At 33.4% G+C, this 21,719-nt stretch overlaps 3 protein-coding genes across 4 annotated transcripts; 1 reads left to right on the top strand and 2 right to left on the bottom strand.

Moving 5' to 3' along the window:
- Positions 1-149: 149 nt before the first annotated feature.
- LOC146934833 (Outer arm dynein light chain 1 protein) lies at positions 150-9,840 on the bottom strand. 2 transcript variants are annotated; one of them, XR_015007902.1, is made up of 11 exons: positions 9,120-9,840; positions 8,781-9,038; positions 7,383-7,625; positions 6,947-7,093; positions 5,340-6,742; positions 3,587-3,660; positions 2,553-2,634; positions 2,354-2,479; positions 2,033-2,129; positions 1,467-1,624; positions 150-727 (listed from the first exon to the last, which is right to left on the bottom strand). XR_015007902.1 is itself a non-coding variant. In XM_085706757.1 (11 exons), exons 1-11 carry the CDS (start codon positions 9,558-9,560, stop codon positions 488-490), a joined length of 3,279 nt encoding a protein of 1,092 aa, XP_085562883.1. In that variant the 5' UTR covers positions 9,561-9,840; the 3' UTR covers positions 150-487. The 2 variants fall into 2 exon arrangements, 1 of the variants encoding a protein (XP_085562883.1); XM_085706757.1 differs by having other exon boundaries at positions 2,033-2,139.
- A 1,272-nt stretch (positions 9,841-11,112) lies between these two features.
- LOC146934832 (uncharacterized) lies at positions 11,113-13,058 on the bottom strand. The gene is given in 6 exon segments (XM_085706756.1): positions 11,113-11,348; positions 11,351-11,420; positions 12,152-12,310; positions 12,508-12,600; positions 12,680-12,819; positions 12,902-13,058. Coding segments are annotated over 6 exon segments (582 nt in total). The 5' UTR covers positions 12,996-13,058; the 3' UTR covers positions 11,113-11,322.
- Positions 13,059-17,793: 4,735 nt separating this feature from the next.
- Positions 17,794-18,700, top strand: LOC146934831 (uncharacterized). Its single transcript, XM_085706778.1, has one exon. It carries the CDS (start codon positions 17,971-17,973, stop codon positions 18,469-18,471), a length of 501 nt encoding a protein of 166 aa, XP_085562904.1. The 5' UTR covers positions 17,794-17,970; the 3' UTR covers positions 18,472-18,700.
- Positions 18,701-21,719: the final 3,019 nt, after the last annotated feature.

The raw sequence follows: 21,719 nt of genomic DNA, 5'->3' as shown, positions 1-21,719 counted from the left end.
TTTCCGGTCGGGTGAAGAGGGGGCAAGAAAGAAAGAAAAAAAAAGGTTAAAAATGTGCAATAATACTGTAAGTGAGGGTTCAAGAAATATATGGTGAGAAGGAATAGTGCATGCAGATGAAGCTAGAAAGAAATCGAGAAACGTAAAACTGACAGGTAACAATATGAATTAGTTGAAGAAATCAGCTATAGACATGACATCTACTTATAGTGAGCTGAGCAAACTAGCTAAAGCCAAACCAACAGTTAGTTAGGTAACAACAGACTAACTATGGTAAAGTTATTACAAAACAATAGTACACTAACACTGTACAATTCTATACATTGAAAAGAACAACCACTGCGTGGATATAAATCAAAGAATTAAAGGCAGAAAGCTATCATAAACTCGACACACTGAACCAAAAACCAGAAACCAGAAAGGAAAAGAAAAAAGAATACAAAAACTAAATCAAATGAATGAAATCAATATGAACAGCAAAAAAGATTTACGATGAACATCTTACTACCAAAGGCGACGCCACTTTTTCTGCATGGAATGCCTTCAGCAAAGACACAAACTTCAAAAGGTTATCTTTGGAGAACCACCGAAGCTTCAATTTCAGAGAGCCTGGGGCCGTGTTTCCATGGCTGACAGTTACAAGGTTCAATTGGGTAGAAGGATAAAATTCTGTCAATGAACATTTCAGACCTAAAGTAACACAGCAGCTGTCACCAGCCACAATCACCTGCAAAGAGTAACATCAAACAATAAGCAAGCCATATATGCTTAATTTAAAAGGGGGAAATGAAGAGAAAGAAAGAACAGCCCTTATTCCATATAATTGGCCCATGGAGGTAGGATTTTTAGAAAATCATTTACTTGTGAAAAAATCTTTCATACATACTAATTTTTCTCTTCTACAATGATGTCCCAAATAATTATGCATTATCAACAAGGAGGAATGGGAATTTGGGATGACCTCATGATAAGATGCACGCTTGGGAAGAAGAAAGAGGGCTGAGTTGTAGTGTCAGTTAGAGAATTGGGAGGGAATACACGTTTACGAGGACAGGTGAGAGTGAGAAAGGAAGTTATGGAATTCCACTGCTGGGCAGAAGAAGCTTTAAGTTTTGTTTAGTTGGAGGAAAATAGAAAGAAAGTGAGGGGAGGGAAAAATTATTTTAAACTTTAGTTATTTAGTTCATTTTTAAGAGGAAATGGAGCAAATTTTCATTCCCCTCCTAAATTGTGGAAATTCTGAGGGGAAAGATATATGTTCAAAAATTATAATTAAATGTGACATTAAATATTACAATGTTTAAATCTCTCATCTCCCCTTCCCTTCTCCTCCATTGAACCAAACATATACACTTTTTTTCTTATATTGGGTTCCTATCACCTCATGAATTGAAAATCCATTTGTTTTGATTGTTTATAATGTCAGGTATTTTCTGCATCACTTAGCCCCAAAAAATAATACTTACCATCTCAGTAATGTCAGCAATTGAGCAACATGAATCGATTCTGTAATATGGAGACACAGAGGCATCTGACGAAAATGAATACAGTTGCTTGATGTCTTCGATGCATAAAAGCACATAACCTCCGATCACAAACAGCGATCTTGAGAGCCATGATTCTTCTGTAAGTGTAAGACAACGAACAACTTTATCGCCGCAAACTAATAGCTAATAGAAGAATCTAAATATCCTTGCAAATTTCAATTGAAGACATTTTTTAAAGACTTCCATATCCAGTACAATTAAGAATGCCAGATAGTTTCAAAAGCCTTCCCAAAGTTATTATCAACTAAACGAGTTACACATTGTTTCAACCATATAAGAAAACAATTTCTGAAAACAAAATAGCATTCACACATTAGTTCCGAGAGATATTTTATAAAGTTTCATTTTTCAGAAGTCAGTGCAGTAATTTAATCTCGAAGATAAAGGTTTATGACTAAAATAAACAAGAAATCACTACTGTTATTTTTAGTAGAACAGAATAAAAAGGAAAAATATGCAACATTAAATGACTAGAGAGAGCATACCATTGCCATGATTACAACAGACAAGTACCATTGCATACTGATATATGCTGACATTTGAACCACCGCATATTTGGTTGCCAAACAACTCAACCTGGACCTGCTCCAAACTGCCATTTAAATTTCCAAAACCCCAGTCTATTATAGAAGGAAAAAATGAAAATAGAAAGGAACTGAACATAAATCATAACTATAAAGGAATCACTAATATCAACGCCAAATATCAAACATATACTTATGTGCATAATGACAAACTTTACACAAAAAAAATATAGACATGCTTTGCCACCTAAATTAATAATTTACAAGGGAAAGGAAACCCACCTTCTTATTGAGCATCTAGAATTTCCACCACATGAATCAAACACTTGTATGGTACATAGTAACTCTCTTGACATTTCAATGCTTCTTGTTACAAAAAGGTATGTTTCCCCACCCTCGAAATTTACCCTGATGAGCCAAAAGAACCACAGTTAAAAACTTACTACTTCTTTAGTTAATGTAAATATACAAGTTCACTAACCTTAAAACCTGAAGTCCCATTCCAACAAGCACCTCCCGAGCTTCTTCCATCTTGTGGCAACTCAATACGCTCAAAAGTTCCCCTGGATGGCGTATTTAAAATGGATTTTAGAAAGCTATAAAAGCAACTGAGTGTCAACAAAGCTTTCTAATCTATTTTGTTGAAATAAACAAGGCTTTCTCTATGTTGTTGAATAATACAGGTTAGTTAAAAAGTGGTGTTCATTTTTCAATCTGAAAAACGGATATAATGGGATGTATTTTAATCCTTGTTCAAAGTTAGAGGAAGCACAAATTGGGTTTAGATATTTGTAGAATTGATTTTAAAAAATTAATACAGAAAGGACTTAAAAATAATTTATTTGTGTTTGGGAATGATAATTTAAAAATTAGCTCAAGTGAACTGCTTTTGTTTGGGTAAGGTAAAATCATTTAAGGGATAAAGTAAACCAAAATAATGTATTATGATATAGAGATGAATAAAAGAGTGTATTATGGTCAATCGTCGATTCATGTTTGAGCAATGAGAAAGTCAAAGTTCCTTGGAGTCAGAGTCACAAATTATTTCTACCGATGCAGTATCAACTATCAAGTTTGTTTTCGGCAATAAAGCAGCCAAACAAGATGAACATTGTTGGAAAGTATCACCTATTTGGGGAGAGTATTTTGTATTGTGCTAGTTTCCTCTTTTATGATTTTCTCTTCTATAAACTTTCCTGGATTATTATGTAAATCTTGTGCATGTATATGAATGGTTGTATTGAGGGCTTCTTCAAGCAACACGGTGAATAGTTTACCCATTGTAAATAATTTTATGGAAGCTTGTTTTCACAAAACACAAATGGAATTTTGAGTCTCCTAAAATTCAAAACTAAAGCACACCGAATTATGTAGCCTTCGATGCAGAAAAGTAGGTTTCATATTCTTACAGAAATTAATATGGTAAGCATGGACAAAAGAGCCAAATGAATGTACTAATGCCAAAATAAAAAGTAAGTTCCTTGTGCTAACAAAAGAGAAACGCAATGGCCGAACCTGATCCATCAGAAGCAACATTAATTAGCAGCACATAGAGCTTCTTAAGGCTGCTCAGTAATACTGCAACTTCTCTACATGTGAGAAATAAAGAAATTAAACATGCCACAGAGGAACACACAAAAAAATCAAGTGCATAATATGAAAGTGCTGAATAATGTGGATAGGGATGCTTTTAGCAATAATCATTTCAAGTGTTTGTTTTGGAAGTATCATATCATCTCTATTGCCGATACCAGTAATGCATCTTAACCAAACTTTTGGGTGAAGGATTGTTTTTTTTAAGATGACGAGAAACAGAACAAAAAAAAGTAAGAATCTTGTAAGCGGAAATGGATTATACTCCTTTTGTTATCATGAAACTCTTCAATATTATAAATTAAACAAATTACGAAATGTGTTCCAGAAGATTTAACAATATCTTGTATCTACATGATCTTGTTTAGCGATAAAAATTAACAACTCTAGAACAAATATTTAACAACAATCTCTGGAAAGAATCGGTACTATTTGTACATTTCATTTACATAAAAATTACTTGGTCTTTGCTCGTTGATTAGATTTTAAATTTTAAGTAGTTTCACATGATTGTTATTATAAGACATGATACTTATTTTCAATTATCATTCACTATTCTCAAAGAAAGATTTACAAAACAAGTATCAAATTTTTGGGTACACCCAAAGGTTAAGTTTGAGAGATTTAATATGGTTTTTAAGTCATCTGGGGTACTAGTTTAATATCCTTGCTATAAAAACTACAACAACAACAACCAAGCCTTATCCCACTAAGTGGGGTCGGCTACATGGATCAAATTACGCCATAATGTTCTATCATAAACCAAATTTGGATCAAACTCATTAAGCTCTAAATCTTTCCTAATAGTTTCTCTTATAGTTTTTCTAGGTCTTCCTCTACCTCTTCAGATCTAACTCTCCTCCATCTGATCTACTCTTCATACTAGCCTCTACAGGTCTAATCTCTACATGCCCAAACCACCTAAGTCTATTTTATACCATCTTTTCTACTATAGGTGCTACCCCAACTCTCTCTCTAATGGTGTCATTCCTAATCCTATCCCTTTTAGTCTTACCACTAATCCAACGCAACATCTTCATCTCCACTTACTTGATTAATAGCTAAATTTTCTGAGAAAAAAGTTTGAAATTTTTTATACTTTTGGTGTAGATAATAGAAAGAAGTTTCTAGCTGAACAGTTGAGGGAAGCAAGGTCACTAGATACATCCAGATATTTTTGCAACTCTTTGCAGACACTGCTGAATGTAATCAATAGATAACTACAGGAAAGACTGGTCAATTAGAAGAGAAATATTAATCATGAGTTAACATCATATGTGATTATGTGAGAGGTTAAACACTCAATGAGTAGGCAACTTATTATTCTCAGATTTCAGTGAAATAGACATCTGAGCATACCCCAATTTCTTTTTGAAGATGAGAAGCTCAACATGGGAAAAGGACACTGTAAAGTTTTTTTTTTTTTTTTTGCAAAAGCTGAATTGTAAAATCATGATTATGAAATCATTATCATAAACAATAAATGTAAAAATGATAAAAGGAAAAGGACACCATAAAGTTAAAATGTAAAAATCAAGATTATGAACAATAAATGACTTGTATCCCTAAAATATAGGAATAACAAAAGATGCCTAACCAACAGAACTGCATAAAGTGAAGATATGTCCATTAGATTTTTCCACTCAAATGCTCGTGAATATCGACTGAAAATTACCTTTCTTTGTAGTTTGTCTCCATCTGAAGGATGGAATTGCAGCGTATATAATGATTACAGCCTTCATTGGCTTCAGAGTCGGCAATATTTGAATTGAAATATGTCACGATAAAATCATCATTCTCTTGGGTAGAGCAATTACGCCAACAAAATTCAGCGAAATCATCAACAGCTGATTCTTGCCTTAAATTTGCTGTAATCTGTCCTTGATTTATCGGCTCTTGTTCATGAGCACCTGAATTGATGTTTGCATTCTCTTCTAATATTGAAATAACTCTCTTCTTGGCTTTCTTTCTGATTTTCTTTTTCCCGAAAAAATCAGTTTGTTGGCTAGCAGAAAGTGAACTGTCATCATCACCGGCACCAGCAGCAAAATCAATTGAACCCTGCTTAGAAGTTTGGTCACTAGATGAACCAAATAAACAAATGCCATTTTGTCCTGCATGAATACTTCCTTGTCTTGGGCTGCAAATATTTTCCTCATGTTGATTTGGAGATATAAGTCCATCGACACTCCCATTCACGTGATTTTTATATGGGTGACAATCGACTATGGGAACTGATTGTTCAAATTCACTGCAATCAACATCACTACAGCTTGTGTTACTATCAGAAGACGCCACTGAAAAGGAATCAGCTGACAACTGCAAAATTTCCTCTACCAAGTTATGGCGGCGATGAAGAAGGTCTTTTTGAAAGTGAGGAGGGGATGTGGGACATGTAGATGATGACTGAGACCCATTTATATCATCAATAGTGGTCAATGGTGAGGTGTTGACATTTCCAGTCATTCTATGTGCTCCTTGGGGGGCAACGGTGTCGGAATGAGAATTTTTAGATTGTGAGGGGGAACTATTAATTCCCTGAAGTGAAAAGGATTTGAAACGCTCCACATCCACTCCCCCTGAGTCAGAAAGAGAGGCCCCACTAGCATTACCAAGAGATCCTCTGTAGTCAAAGTATTGCTGTCTACGAAACCAAGCAGACATATCTGCAAAAGAACTATCAGATTCTAAAATATTCATACTACTTTCATCTCCTGAAGCTAGAACAGAATCTGATGCATATCTTGAGACTTCACCATGTTGCTCCTTATTTGTATGGTTTCTGGGTAAATTTTCTTTCTGATGATGTGATGTACCTCTTCCTTTTTTCCAAGTTTCTACTGATTTTTCAGAAGAAATATTCATCCAGTCTCTAAATTCCCGCAACCAAAGAATAGAACGCTCTTTCTTCATATGTTCCACTTTATTTATCAAATCATCTATTTCAGCTTCGTCATCAAATAAATCAGGATCCTCGTTATTTTGAATTTCATTCACGCATGACTGAGATTCCTGATCAGAACATATACTAGTGATCTCTTCTTCACTCTCGATGCTAGCAACACGACAGACCTTTCTCTGCTTGAGAAAACAAGAACAATATGATGCTTATCTCTATGTAGATCCAAATAGGAAACTAATAGATTTTTTCAACAATGTGATGCTTATCTCGAGTTCAATTTTCAAAAAATGAGATCATTTAAAACAAAACCGAGGTGCATAACAAATAATTCATCACTTTAACATTTTTACATCTACATGTTCAATTTCAATATTACATACCCTTCTATTATTGCCACCTTCCACTATAGCCTCATCCTTGGCAGGTACATAAATCCCAAAACTGGCAGGTTGCTTATGCATACTGGCAATAATTATTTGTCTCTTCCAAAAATCCGTAGCGTTAATTTCCTTCTCATCTAACTTCAACTGATCAAAATAAAGGATAACTTGTGTAAGTTTAAAAAGGCAAAAATAAAAGGACACCAAAAAAGCTGAATATGTCGCACAGAAATACTTCAGAAATCAAATGGCATCTAAATAGAGGTACGGTAAAATATAAAATACCAACACAGTGATACACAGCATTGAGTGGAAAAAATATGGACAATCACACCCTCAAACGAGAGCAAACTGTCAAATAGATAGACAGAGATGAGACCTAGTTTTAGACAGTGTGTGTCTGTGTGTCGGTGTAAGCAAAATATCTAAAACTTACCTTTTCTGGGTAGGCGAAGAAACTGAATACTTGTGCCCTATACCATCGGGCACAACATAAAGGATTTCCTTCCATCCACAAGCTTTTTAGATTCAGAAGACCCACAAGAAACTCTAGCTCTGAAAAATTGGAAATAATATTGTAGGAAACATCAAGTCCTTCAAGTGACTTCATATTCTCAATCCCTCGCAGAGTAGTTAGAGCATTGTTCCTCAAAACAAGTTTAACAATATGACAAGAAACCTGCATGATCCAACAAAATAGGTATGTGGGCCCAAAGCAAATGGCTAACTGAAAGACATTCAATAAACAAAAAATGTCTTGAGAACTTTCCTACAAATAATTTGCTTTCCTCACATTTAAGTACTCAAAGTAACTAGATAGCAAAAAGAGACGACTCTTCAATTAGGCCGTTCTAAGAACAATAAATTTGAAGTCACGAGCAAACATCATTCAACTAACAGTTCCAAAATATCAGTCAATCCATGTTCCATGAATCACAGAAGTCGGGACTGCAAGCAGATTATCTTATGAAGACCTTGCTGCTCTTTATGGGGCTGGTGAAATTAATGAAACTTGGGGAAAATAAATATAGCTCGACAGCCAATTATGGAAAGTTGGGAGCATGGTGATTTTTATGGGTCTACCCAGGTGAGTGTGCGCATGTTTGCATCTACTCCTTATATGATTTGATCAACATGAAAAAGACACACAAACTATGTCATTGTCAGACATTCTTTAATTTCCCATAATAATTTGCAATCACAACTCATGCTAAACCTATATTTACAACTTGTGCTGAGCCAATTCTGCAAGAATCGAATTAGAGCTTTGCAATGACCATATTGTGAGCATTTAGACTAACCATAAATTACTCTGAATAGAAATTCATCTAAAATTTCACTAGAATCATCATTATTGTATCTAAAGAATACTAAAAATATTGTCACAGCTTAACTGATCCAAGGCTGTAACAGTTTCTACTTCAAAAGTTATATATTGCCTATGATGGGATCAGCAGGACCTTAATACTGCATTTTTAATCTCAAATTACATGAAGAACTCATCTTGAATTTAAAAAATATAACCAAACCAGCCTTATCATGGGTTCGATCCGTCAAATATAACTAGTTTTCTGTTTGAGATAAAACATTCTTGGGCTGCAGCTGCACCTAATAGATTATGCTTTTGGGGAGTCCCTGACACCTTACAAAACCATATCCAATGTAACTAATAGTATACTCAATGAAGGTGGCTAGAGGGAAAATCTAAATCCCGACAGGAAGGATAAAATTATTTATAATTGAGTTTTTAGTCTATTGTGTTAAATGTTGAGAGGCTAATTTATGTGAAATATGGAGTTTTGTAACATGTAATGAAAGAGAGACATAGACATACCTGGGTGAAGGGAGCAAGTGTTCTGAGGTGATTGAAACCGAGGTCCAAATGCTTCAATTTGGTACAATGTTTGAGATTATCAAGCTTTGCAAACTTGTTCCTGCTAAGATCAAGGGTTTCGACAGAAGGGAGAAGATGCAAAGACTCATCCATGAGAACCAAACCATTGCATGCACAAGATACGAATGATAATCGGTTCCATTGGGGAGAATCTTTTATCTCGGTTATTCTGCTAGCAAATACATGCCGAAGAGCATCCTATACAATAAGAATGAATAATAATAATCAGAAAACGATAATAATAATAATAATGAAGTTAGTTGAGAAATAATAACTTACAGTAGAATTGTGACAAATAATCTTCTCGAGAGTATGCCTGAGGTCGAGCAATCCTTTGGCGGCGGAAGTAGAGAGGTCACAACCTCTGAGCTCAAGAACCTTCAACCTCCCAAAAGGCAAGAAAGACAAAGGGGTGGGATCCCTAACGGGAGGTTGCAAGACAGAAACAACCTTGAGGGAAGTGAGAAGACGAAGGATCCTACGGAGTTGCTCGAGTGCGCGGTGATCACCGAGGTCGGAGACGTAGGCACGAAGGTAATCGACGGGGGCACCGAGGAGGAGACTCTCAAGCTCGTGAAGGGATTCGAGCCTTGATTGGACGTAGTGAAGGCCGGCTGGATTTAGCTTCAAGACGAAGGATCCTTCGATGAGAGGACCCGCCTGATCTTCGACGAACTTGACAAGCTTCTCCAGATAACGATCTCCGGTCACAATCGCCATATGGATCAATCAGTGCGGAATTAGGGTTTTAAGAGAGATGATGATAATAATCGGTGATTCCATATTCAATTGATCGACACGTGTACGGATGAATGGAAATTCAATTCAGTCAGAGGGAGGAGGATGATGATTGATGATTAGCCAAACACAAACGCCCATCGGTACGAATCAAATCAAATGTTTCACACAACTCTGTCACCTACGTCTTTATTTGGTAGTAGTAATTAAATTGAAGTGGTGGTTTTAGTTTATTAGTGTCGTGATGCAACTATACTTTGCTAATTCTCATCATTGATGTTTGCTGTTTCAATAATACTGTCCTTCTAAATGTCACGTGGCATGCCCTTGCATCTTTTTCCCTTCAATAATCAATGCTGTCCTTCTCATTTTTATTTTTTTAATTATTATGGAGTACTGTAAGAAATTATTTTCAATACAAATCAAAACATAGTAGTAGATCACAAATAACATTTTAACAATTTAAATTTAATAAAATTTTCTTTTTGATGCAACAGTAACATCAATTATTAATATTATTCTATTCCAACTCCATTAGAAATGTATTTATCATTATTACAAATGGCAAATAAAAGTAGTTCCATTCGTTTTAAGTTGAAACTTGTGGGTAAATATTGATTAAAATTTTGATTGTGTTAATGCGTATCAATTGTCCACGCTAGTTTTTATGAAATTTTGATTAAAATCATAAGTATAGATAATAAATGTTTTATACTTTTATATTATAATAAATTATACTTGTCTTTTTTAATGATAACAACAGTATAACAAATATAATATAAATTCTTATATTTTTGAATGACATTTAAAAAAGAGCATTCTTATAGTCAAATTTGTCTAATAGTATAATTAAAAGGAAAAAAAAATCAACATAAAACGGTCTATAATTCCAAAAAATAAATTTAAAACAGTTTTGTCTAATAGTATATATTTTTTTTTTTTTGACGTTAGAATACTATAGATATGACCGAATATAAAAAATCTTGAAAACTGTAAAGAACAGTATCTTGCGACAAATACTCAAATAGTAACATGTTGAATTTGTTCTGTTTTTTTGGTTTATTAAGGATGGAACCAAATGTCCCTCAAACCAACACGCGCACATGAAATGATTCTGTCCTCCTGTTTATGAGAAAGGCGAGTGATAACAAAAGAGATAGTGCATCTGCAAGTGATTGGTTCTGGTATATAACCAATAATTATGGCATATTTATTTATATTTGAAAATCAACAAGTGTATGACAAACTTCATTTTCTCATAGTGCAATGATTAAGAAATGCCAAATGATAGTAATTTACATCTGCACATAATCAATACCGTTCATTGCAAATGCAACAAAGCGCTTGATTTATTTGTTCACTTCAGAGGACATTTTCCTCATTTATGAATTCCATGGAATTAGCTTCTGTTTATTTGTTTTGTAAATAATCGCTTCAAATAAATGGCAGTGCATGAACATATTGCCGAATTCCAATGCTGCCTTCAACATGGCTCCACCATGGCATGAGGTGCACTGCCACAGGTGACCAGCAATAAGAAAAGTCCTAAATTATATATTCATACATCATTAGAGTTATTTTCATATGGAGTTTTTCATAAGCACTGTAGTTTTGGAATTCTCTACATTGTCTAAGAGTGAACTGTAGCAAACATAGCAGATCTTTCTAAACTAGTCCATATATATTATGTTTTCGGTTTAAATACTTCTGTAAAACTGCAGTGTTTATATACAAACAAGCTACTTCAATTCACCTCTTCATTACTAGCTAACGACTCTTCTCTTCCTCGACTTCTTGAAGCAGTACTTGTAGCTCTGCTTCTGTTAGGGACTCTAACCGCTTCTGCAGATTCAATAGAGGTAAAATTATTCTATGGCATTTTATATGAGAAACAATGTAAACACACATCCTGCTGCAGACCCAAGTTTATAACTTCAGTCATCTATACCTTCGGAAAGAAATATTTCATTATAAGTTTTTTTTTTTTTTTTTTACATCTGAATGTTTAACAGTCTCTCAGGGTTGATACATGGTGCGCAGATGCTTCAAGTTTGAGAATTTTCAATCAGTCACTGAGATATTTTCAATAAGCTTATTAACTCAGATATCAAAGGAAAATGTAAAACATTTTGAATAAGGTTGGACATCTATTCAACTCATTTTTACTCTTAGCACAAAGAATAATTTCCCAAATAAATCAATAATGAAAAGGAGCAGTAGTATATCATGAGTTCATAACAAAATGCAAGCAGAGAGCGCAAGAACTTTGGTCATAAAATGTACCATGCGAAAAAAAAAGGTACAAAACAAGTGATGAATAATATCTTCTGACTTACGGCCTGATTATCTCTGGCCAAAACATATTTACTGTAAACAATTTTAGGACAAAACATATTTATGACTAGCGCTCAAATTAGCATGATATTTTCCTTTTTGGGACACCACATTTCAGCATTTTGAAGACCGCAGACTACTACATACATATTGTGCAAGAACAAGAATTTGACAAAGAATAACAAGAAGCCCAGGCATGCTTAAAACAATAAAAGGCAACCATGTTAGTATTATTTTACCTCCATGACTTTACTTTCGTAGTCACGTAGCTGTTGTGCATATGTCATTTCCTTGTTTGAGACTCTGAAGATATATGTTGAGATCCATCCAACAGTGAGGCCCAAAACCAGCACAAGTTGAACAACATTTCCAGCTTGTAGTGGATCAAATCCGGCAAACTGCAAAATATATATATATATATATATATATATATATATATATATATATATATATATATATATATATCCAAGAAAGAATAGTTGCATGATTATTAATCTCAGTTTTATTACAAACATAAGTGCCTATTTCTGAATGTGTGTGGTAATTGGAAAATAAGAGTATTATAGCAGAGTTGAGTTGAGTTGAGTTGAGATACCTCAAGTCCGGATTTTAAGGCAATGCCAAGGAAAGTAACTCCAAGTCCGATTAATATGACATCTTTCCTTGAATATCCAAATGGTGCCTTAGTCTGTAACAAATAAATAGTATTTATTTATTATTATTATAAGCAAGTTCCGATTAATACAATATATGAAGATACATCATGCCTTAGTCTGATTATTATTAGAGGAGGTGTCCTGATCCAAATCATTGGAGGAGTTTGAAGAAGGGATAGAGAATCTGCGATGATGATGATGATGATTCATTGAAAACAACTTGGTGCCACTGAAGCTCTTTCTGAGTGTTCCTGATGATGAGCAATTCAATTTAAATAAATTATTAAGAGTGGCAAATTAAGATTAAAAATTAAACAAAAATGAAGTTTGTACCTGTGTTAATAACATTGAAAGGTGAAGAAGCAGGCCGTAGTAAGAAAGATGATGGTAAAGCAGAAATTGTAAAAGATTTAGCAGAAGCCATCATCGTTAGAACGCTTGAAGAGTTGAGAAGATGAGATCAGGTTTTCTTCAAAATCCAATCCAATCCAACCAAACAATACAAACGCGTGTATTTGTGTGTTTCTCCTCCTCCATACGTGTCACTTCATTATTGTCTCTTCACCGGTCCCACCCAAGATACTTACTAAAATATCATCTCCACTTTATTATTATTCGGTGTGTCCTAATCTCACCACCATTAATTATTTTTGTTGTTTAAATTTTATTTTGTAGTTTTATTTCTCTAAAAGTAGAAATTGAAAGAATAATTAACGAAGAGATTTTAACCCCAAGATACTACTACTTCATCTGTCTCTAAATAATAGTCGTTTAAGATTTATGCACGATTATTAAGGAAATGATTAATTGTGTTGATTTTGATGGTAAAATTTGTTTCATTTACTAAAACACCTTTATTAATTGTAGCTAGTGGAGTAGTTAAGTTTGATAAAATTCAATAAATAAGGGTATAATAATGGAAAATAATAATAAATGTTGCATTGGTATTCTAAAGTGACAATTATTTTGAGAAGAAAAAAAAAATGGTAAAGAAACAATTATTATGAGACTCAGGGAGTAGTATGATTATATATTAGATTTAATTGCATTTTTTCTCTCCAAAACTTGTAATTGACATTTTTGGCCCCACGTATTTTATTTTTTTATTTTGGTCCTCCAAATTTTTTTCATTTTTTATCCCCCTTCAATTTGACACTATTTGGCGCCTCAAAATCAGAAAAGGGAAAGCTTAGGGGATCAAAATCGCATAAAAAATATTTAGGAGGCCAAATTCACATAATTATAACATTTAGGGGGCCAAAAATATAATTTAATCGAAATATTATTTATCATTTTCCATAAGCACAATCTAATTTGTTTACTAAATCACGTGTTCAATGCCTTTTTTTTCACCGTTGGAAATAACTACCGATAATGGTGACACTAGTTATCATTTTTCTATTGTGTTGTTGAATTTAATTGCATAGTTTGATGTTATAAATTCAAGTTTTTGCCACTAAATAAACACCTCATAAAACACAATAATTAATAAAATCTGTACTACAATTAAATTTATTAATAATTTTATATTGTTTTTTTTTCAAATTTCCTTTAGAAGAAATAATTAATCTATATATCATAATATTTATTAGGCCAAATACCTCCATGGGTCCTTTAAGTTTCACGTTTGTAACATATAGGTCCTTTAAGTTTCAAAGGTTACAGATAGGTCCTTTAAGTTTCTAAGGTTTCAGATAGGTCCTTTAAGTTTCGAGTTTGTTTCAGATAGGTCCTTTCTATCAACCTCCGTTAAGGACCTATCTGAAACCTTAGAAACTTAAAGGACCTATCTGTAACCTTTGAAACTTAAAGGACCTATCTGTTACAAACGTGAAACTTAAAGGACCCAGGGAGGTATTTGGCCTATTTATTATTAGTTTCATAATGTTAGATTATAGATCAATGGCTGATATTACACTTGCGTATGATACACAAATTCTTTCACTTGTGTATTATAAATGACACCCTTAACTCTCTATCTCTCTTAATCTTGCTCTCTCTCTTTTGGTTATTTTGATAATATTGAATGAAGAGAGAGTAAAATTTAGAGAGGGAATGAGAGAAAATGGAAATAAAGGATCGAAAACGTATGATCATTGCGATTTTCATGGACCTAGCTAGAGTGTTGGTATGCTTATTCCATGTCTATCTATTTTATATCTAATCCTAAGGTACAATGCATACCTTAATTACAAAACCCTAAACCTAGCTGATTTAACGGCAACTGATCCATGTGTAACCTACTCACACGAATGGCTAAGCTCATTAATTGCAATATTTCAAATTCAAATTAATTCCAAAATTCTTCCACTAACCAAATGCATATCAGCCCTTTCATATTTCTTAGGTATAATTCCAATCTGACAGCTACTGGACATATAATAAATGCCACCTGTTACACTTTTGGTTATGGAGAATTACCATGCCATCGTAAATCTAAGAAATAAAAAATCCAAAACGGTGCATCGCTTGACTATAAGCATACTTGCAGTTTTGATTGCAAAAGTTTGATGGGCTCTATGCTTGCTCTACAGTTTACAAAGCACTCTGCCCCACAAAACCATCTACCATGTGAATACACAATTAAGACTGTTTTTAATACACTACCCATATTTCTCCTCTATATATGAATTGTTTGATGATCATGTCGCTGGTTTTGTGTTTTCCTCTGCACTATTTATGCATTTAACTTGGTTTCCCATCCCTTTCGCTTGCAGTAGTGAATGAGGCGTTTGCTAGAGATGGAGTCCAAGTAACGGTTTGTTGTTGTTCCTTTCTCTCACTTTATATTTGTTTGATAAAGTGATTTACATTTTAAGGATGAATCACAAAAAGTAAAATTTGAAGTTTGAGAGGCATGGTTTAACAAACAGCATCTTGAAATTTTCATTTATTTTCATCACACAACTTTTTTGTATAATTTGTTAGTTGTATTATGCATGAAATCATTGTTTTTTTAATGATCATTGTTTTTTAAGGCTCATTGTTCTATTTTTATGTTTTGCATGTCTATAATATTAATCAACCTTGGCATTTCTTGAAGAGCTATCATGAAGGGTGTCGCACTGTTGGTGGGACAATGAAAAATATTTCAAATAAAGAGTATGAATTGTTTAAGAAAACTTACTGAAATTTTTGCGACTTAATGTATAACTTTCAAAGCTAAATGAAAATATATTGAAAAAATGCTTATTTTTAAATTATTAGATGATGTTAAGATTATCATCTAATTTGTGTTTATTTTTCTCTCTAATAGTTATGATAATCTTCTTCATGATGTTGGTTTTAATTTGGACATGTTTGGATGAGTCTTTTGCTCTAAACTTTTTGTTGATGTATATCATGTCCTTTGTTTTTTTGTTGAAAGGATGATGTCCTTTGCTAAATACAATGAAAATGAGCTTAATACATTCTAATATGATTGTTCAAACTTACACATATTCTAATGAGTGTTTTCTCGGCAACTTAATTTATTAGATTGAGCTCATGTATACTATGATGTCATTTGTTATAAAATTTGGGGTATTATATTGTTCCTCACTCTCGGTAGCATTTCATTGTATTCATGTTGTTAATGATTTTATAATTTATTGACTTAATTCTGCATGTATAATTTTTATATCGTTGTTTTACTTGGCTTTTATTTCACTTACATTGCTGGAATGTTAGAATTGATACGTGTTACCTTAGTATTCTAAATAAACTTGAAGATTGATTAAATTGAAGAATATTATCATGGAAGCAATGATAGATTTAATATGTATAATAGTGTAGTAGCTTCTTATTGTTTTGTTGACCACATTACTTAGGATTGTGTTTGTGTTAGATTTTTTTTTTTAACAGACCAAAATAAAACTTATAATAAACAATAAAAGATGCTCCTCTCATTGGAATATGAGTTTGTAATTTTAATTTGACAGGTATATATTGGCTTTTGATCTAAGTAAGGAATTCCATGGCATAAGAAACGGTTTGAAAATTTTGCTAACAGATGAAGCCGGTGCTTGCATTGATAGTACTTCCTTATCGTTGAATTTAAAGTTATGGCATTTGAATATTAAGTTCGAACCATAAGATGTATTTTTGCGCCTCCATACTACATTTACATCGCACGGGTGAAAAGTCTAGTATGTTGTAATCCTTTAGTACAGCTAGTTGATATGTTTGGCGCGCTTGTCTTTGTTGATGTTGATGTCAACCATCTAAGCAACAACTCAACTACTACTTGGTTATCATTCCAAGCAGAAAATCCACCAAATCAAACATTCAGCTTCTTTAACAACTGGATAATTATTTGCTAATTTCATTATGAACCACCAATCATTTAGTTGTCCTATAAAATATTCTTCAATTTGTTGTTAATGCCAGCAAATTTAATACTTCCCAGTCTCGCTCTGTTGTACCAACTTATTTCAATCAAATTCTATACCAATGAATTTTGGTTTTAACTTTTAGCCACCTATTGAAATCAATAAATTATATCCTTAATGTGAGAGATCGATTATTACTCCCAAGACTTGACAAAGCAGAGACGAATTAGCTCCAAAATCTACCAATGATGTGGAAAATATTGCTAGTACCAGAAGAGACCATGACCCAACAATATAATATGAGTTCATGGGATATATTGCAAGCTAACATCGGATAGTGACTGTATACCAAGCAAAGATTTGACGTTTTCCATCAACCTTTTTCATTTAGTCCAAAATAAAAGTGCATGTGTAAATAAATTATTAAAAGATTTAGGAAGACCTTTATTTAATTATAATGGTTTTATATATATGCAATCAGATAAATTAATGATTAGTTTGGTGTTGTCGTTAAGTGCGGTTATCTGTATCCGGTTGCATTCTCACCATATCTTCCCATGTGCACCCTAATTGCAAAGTTGTGTGCCTAGTTTCTTTTTCCACACACATAAAGTCAAAATAGGCCAAATTTTCCAGTCTGTCCATAATAATAATATTGTTTCCTTCATTTGTGGCTTTACTAACCTTTGATGATTTGAATTAAAAAGGAAGACAGACAATATTTAAAGTGACAAACATTTGAAAGGTCTAAACACACAAACAAACATACCTACTAGTAGTAGTATCTCTCAATTTCTTATTATTTATATCTGTATATATTATTATATTAGTACGAAATAAAACTAAGCTGCTGCCAGTTGGGAAACTTTGTTTTGAAGATATCATTTAGAGTATGACAAATTTAATCACTAACATTAAAAGATATGCCAACTGATTACCAACTATGAAACTTTGGCCACAAAAAGACAATCAACTATTTTTCTTTGTTTTCTTAAACTGATAGGCAGCTTGTCTAATAAATAAGAAACTCTGTCAACCTCCAACTCAACTCAACTCCAACCATCCAATTTCTAATTAAGCTGCTTCTTTGAAATGGGCAATGTCGCTTCTTGTACTCCAACCAAAGGGGTGTTTAAGGTGCTACTCTTAGATGGGAGAATAGAGGCATACTCAAAAGCATTAAGAGCTGCAGAGCTGATGGTAGAATACCCTGGACAGTTTGTTTGTGACTCAAGCTACCTCAAAGTTGGCCATCGAATTCAAGGACTATTAGCCGATGAAGAACTTGAAACACGCAAGTTTTACTTTCTTCTACCAATGGACCTGCTATACTCTGTGTTAACCCATGAAGAAATGAGTGCTCTTAACTACAAAGCGTCAAGGGCCACCAAGCATGCGAGTTTCAACAATTTGGGAAAGATATTTCCTGTTTTTAGTGAGTTCTGCATGTTCCCTTCGGAGGCAAAGAAAATAGTATTAGAATCTGATAATTATGAGATGCTAAGGGAGGCTGAACCTGTTAAAAGGTACTCCAAGCAGAGATCTTGGAGACCTGCATTGGAGACCATTGATGAAACTCCATCAAGGCAATAAATGAAACTCCCTTTCCTTTTCTTTTTCCCTCAATTTGCTTCATTTGTGTTTGGTAGAAATTCTTGTATTTTTTGTAAGATTAAGTTAGAGTTAGTCCATATGATTTTTTACGCCACTGGCGTTCGCGTAACCAAAATATCTGAGCCGTACTTGAGATGTAAATCCTCCCTGTAGTCTCTCCATAGTTTGTTTAGTTACGGAACAATTATTGGAATTTTCACTCAAGAAATGTGTAATACTACTTTGTACTATCTTTTTTCTATTTCTGGAAACCTGAGTTGTTGGTGGCTGTAGGCGTAGCACTATCATGTTAGTATTGCTAGGAAAAAACTGATGAAGCTTTGAGATTAGAGGCTTCAATAGCTATTAAGTGCAACTCCATGCGGGTTTTTATGGTATAAGCAAACTGTTGCTTTTCTTTTAGGGTTTCAACTGGATTATGTGCCATTGCAATAGTTACACTAGTGATATACGGACACTCATTTTTTGTACACTTTCACGACAGATGATTAATCACGTTCAAAAAATATATTGTTAATCCAATCCATGACAAAAATTGTGTATTATTTAACTGCATGAATTAACCACAATTTTCAACTTGGATTGAACTAATCATATTTTCAATTGAATTAATCGTATTTTTGCATGTGATTAACCAAGTTGCGCGGATGCATTAAAAGGTGGGTGTGCCTGAAATATTTTTGCAATAGTTATACTACTCATCCTCATTCATGGATATATGTTATTTTTTAAAATACCTCAAATATTGAAAGAAAGAAAAAGAAAGAAAAAAAAAAACTCAATATGGGCTAGTGTACATCGCAAACAAAAGAAGGCCCTGAAAGGTGAGAATATATTCTAATCACACCTCTCTCAAATACTATAAGAGAAAATTTTACTATAGAATATCACTACCGCTTCTCGCACGACTAAAGTGTGAAGACTTGAAACTATTCATGAGTGATTAACGCTCCAAAAGCAAAGAATGAACATATACCACGAAATTCTTTCCTATTTTCAATCCCTAAACTATTGATTTATAGTCAAGTTTCAAAATGTAATTCTTTCCCAAAATGTCACTAGCGAAACAGAGACCTAACACGCACTAAGGGATTCAACAATAAATAAAACGAGAACTCTTTAGTCCAATATACAAAATCCAAAAAACCTCCAACAAAATCTCTAATCCCATAACCAAAACCCCACCAAATAGAAATATGATGCGCAACATAAACCTTGTTCTTCATAGTATCAAGGGTGGGGGGAATCCAACGCAAAACTTGATTTGAGCTAGGGTTTGAATTCTTCTATGAAGAACAGGGCTTAGGGGCAAAAGGAAAAACATCTCAACCCCTCCTTGAAGGCGAAGCAAGATAGATAGCTGATTGTCTTACTCACTAACTAAATGAAAGGTATTTCAACCTTCTAAGGCTGAAAAAGTGCATGGGTTTACAATATATACCTCAAGTCAGGAAATAAAATTAGTTTAGACCTCTTCAAAATTAGTTTTAAGGAGTTAGCACAAACACACTCTTTGAAGGTTTAATCTACAGATTCAATTTTCGTTTCACATCTAGCGCAAGAAATCCCTCTTTTACGAAGATATATCTAACATGGAGGGCTTGATTATTAATTCTCCCTAATAGGTGAGTATATTTGGGTTGGGGTGGTCGGCACTTTTCCAAAAATTTAATGCAAAAGATTTTGCTCAAATTTTTTACCATATAGATAAGATTCTGCTCTAAACTCCATCGTTGAGAATCAAAACGTGAAGCTAATGAGTTAGCTAATAATTCAGGATCCCAAATTCTAAAAAATATATATTGGATCATCTCGTCAAAATTAAAGAAATTTTGTACCCAATGCCTGAGAGGGATGTGTCTGACAAATTAACATGGCCAAAATGACTAGTAAATTGAATATTTGCATGATCCTTATGCAAGTTACGATAGATGCTTGAAATATCAAGCAACTAGGTTTTTATTGTTAGGACAAATTTAGATAGTTGTTGGATCAATTACGATAAAGATTACATTTTTTTAAGAAGTTACACTAGTTATTAAAATTGGAGTTGGGGAGAATCGAATTTAAGCTTTGAAAGCAGCACATTCAAGATACGCCAACACTACAAAACACGTTGATAAAGATTGCATTTTATTGAGAAGTCAATGCTAAGAAAGTAAAATGAAATTGCAAGCAATTATTTTTTCCATGTAATTCACAGGCATAAGCCTAATTGTAACAATATACCATTGATTAATTAAACAAAAAGGCCATCCTTCAATCACAAAAAAAAAAGAGCCATTTTTAGTCTTTGTATAATTTACTAATAAATAAAAAATTAAACTTGATCTCATCCAGCGAGACCACTACAGATTCCGGCGAGGGAAACCGGACATCTGCTACAAACGGTCCGTTTGGTTCAACGAAGGGGAGGGGAGGGGAGGGGTTTAATGGAGGGGAGGGAAATGGAGATATTTCAATTAAAATAGTACATGATTTTTAAATTATTCACTTCATAAAAAATTAAACATGAAAACTCAGTAACCGAAAACTTCATAAATAATCATACACAAAACTTCTGACAAGATATTAGGTATTCATAAATATTAGAGCACTGATTTATAAAATATATTTATAAAATAATCTAGGAAAATATAAAAATATTTATAAAAAATTATTGTTAGAACTTATTTATAAAATATATTTATAAAAAATCCAGCACAAAATTTGTTGATAATGTTTTAATATATAATACAATTAAAAAAATATTAAATAAAAAAAATGAGAACAACGTAAGTACAAAAAAAAATCTCGTAAAAAAATATTAGAAGAGAAGAATATGTGGTTCTACTAAAAAAAGGAAGAAAATGATGATATAGGTACGTTAAGAAAAAAGGGTAATAAGCAATATATTTAAAACACTTAAATTTTTAATAAGGACGATTTTGTCATTTAAAAATAAATATGAGGATAATTATGTCAATGTAATTAAAATTGCAATAACTCATTTATCTTTCTCTCCCCTCCCCTCCAAAAAACTCCAATTAGAGGGGGAGCAATAAATGAGCTTATGAGGGATTTTGCTCCCCTTCCTCTCCCTCCCCTCCCCTTCTAAACATTGAACCAAACACAACAAATTTAAAATATTCCCTCCCCTCCCCTCCCCATCAAAACCCCCGAACCAAACGGACTCAAAGAGTTCCCTAAGTGGATGGTCCGTCGTCAACGATAGACAGCGGAAGAAC

This window comes from Medicago sativa, chromosome 4 (assembly GCF_051527215.1).
Source record: "Medicago sativa cultivar Bolivia chromosome 4, Bolivia_mono, whole genome shotgun sequence".
Lineage (NCBI taxonomy): Eukaryota > Viridiplantae > Streptophyta > Magnoliopsida > Fabales > Fabaceae > Medicago > Medicago sativa.
The sequence above is the reverse complement of the archived record's forward strand: the minus strand, read 5'-3'. Positions and strand labels throughout refer to the sequence as shown.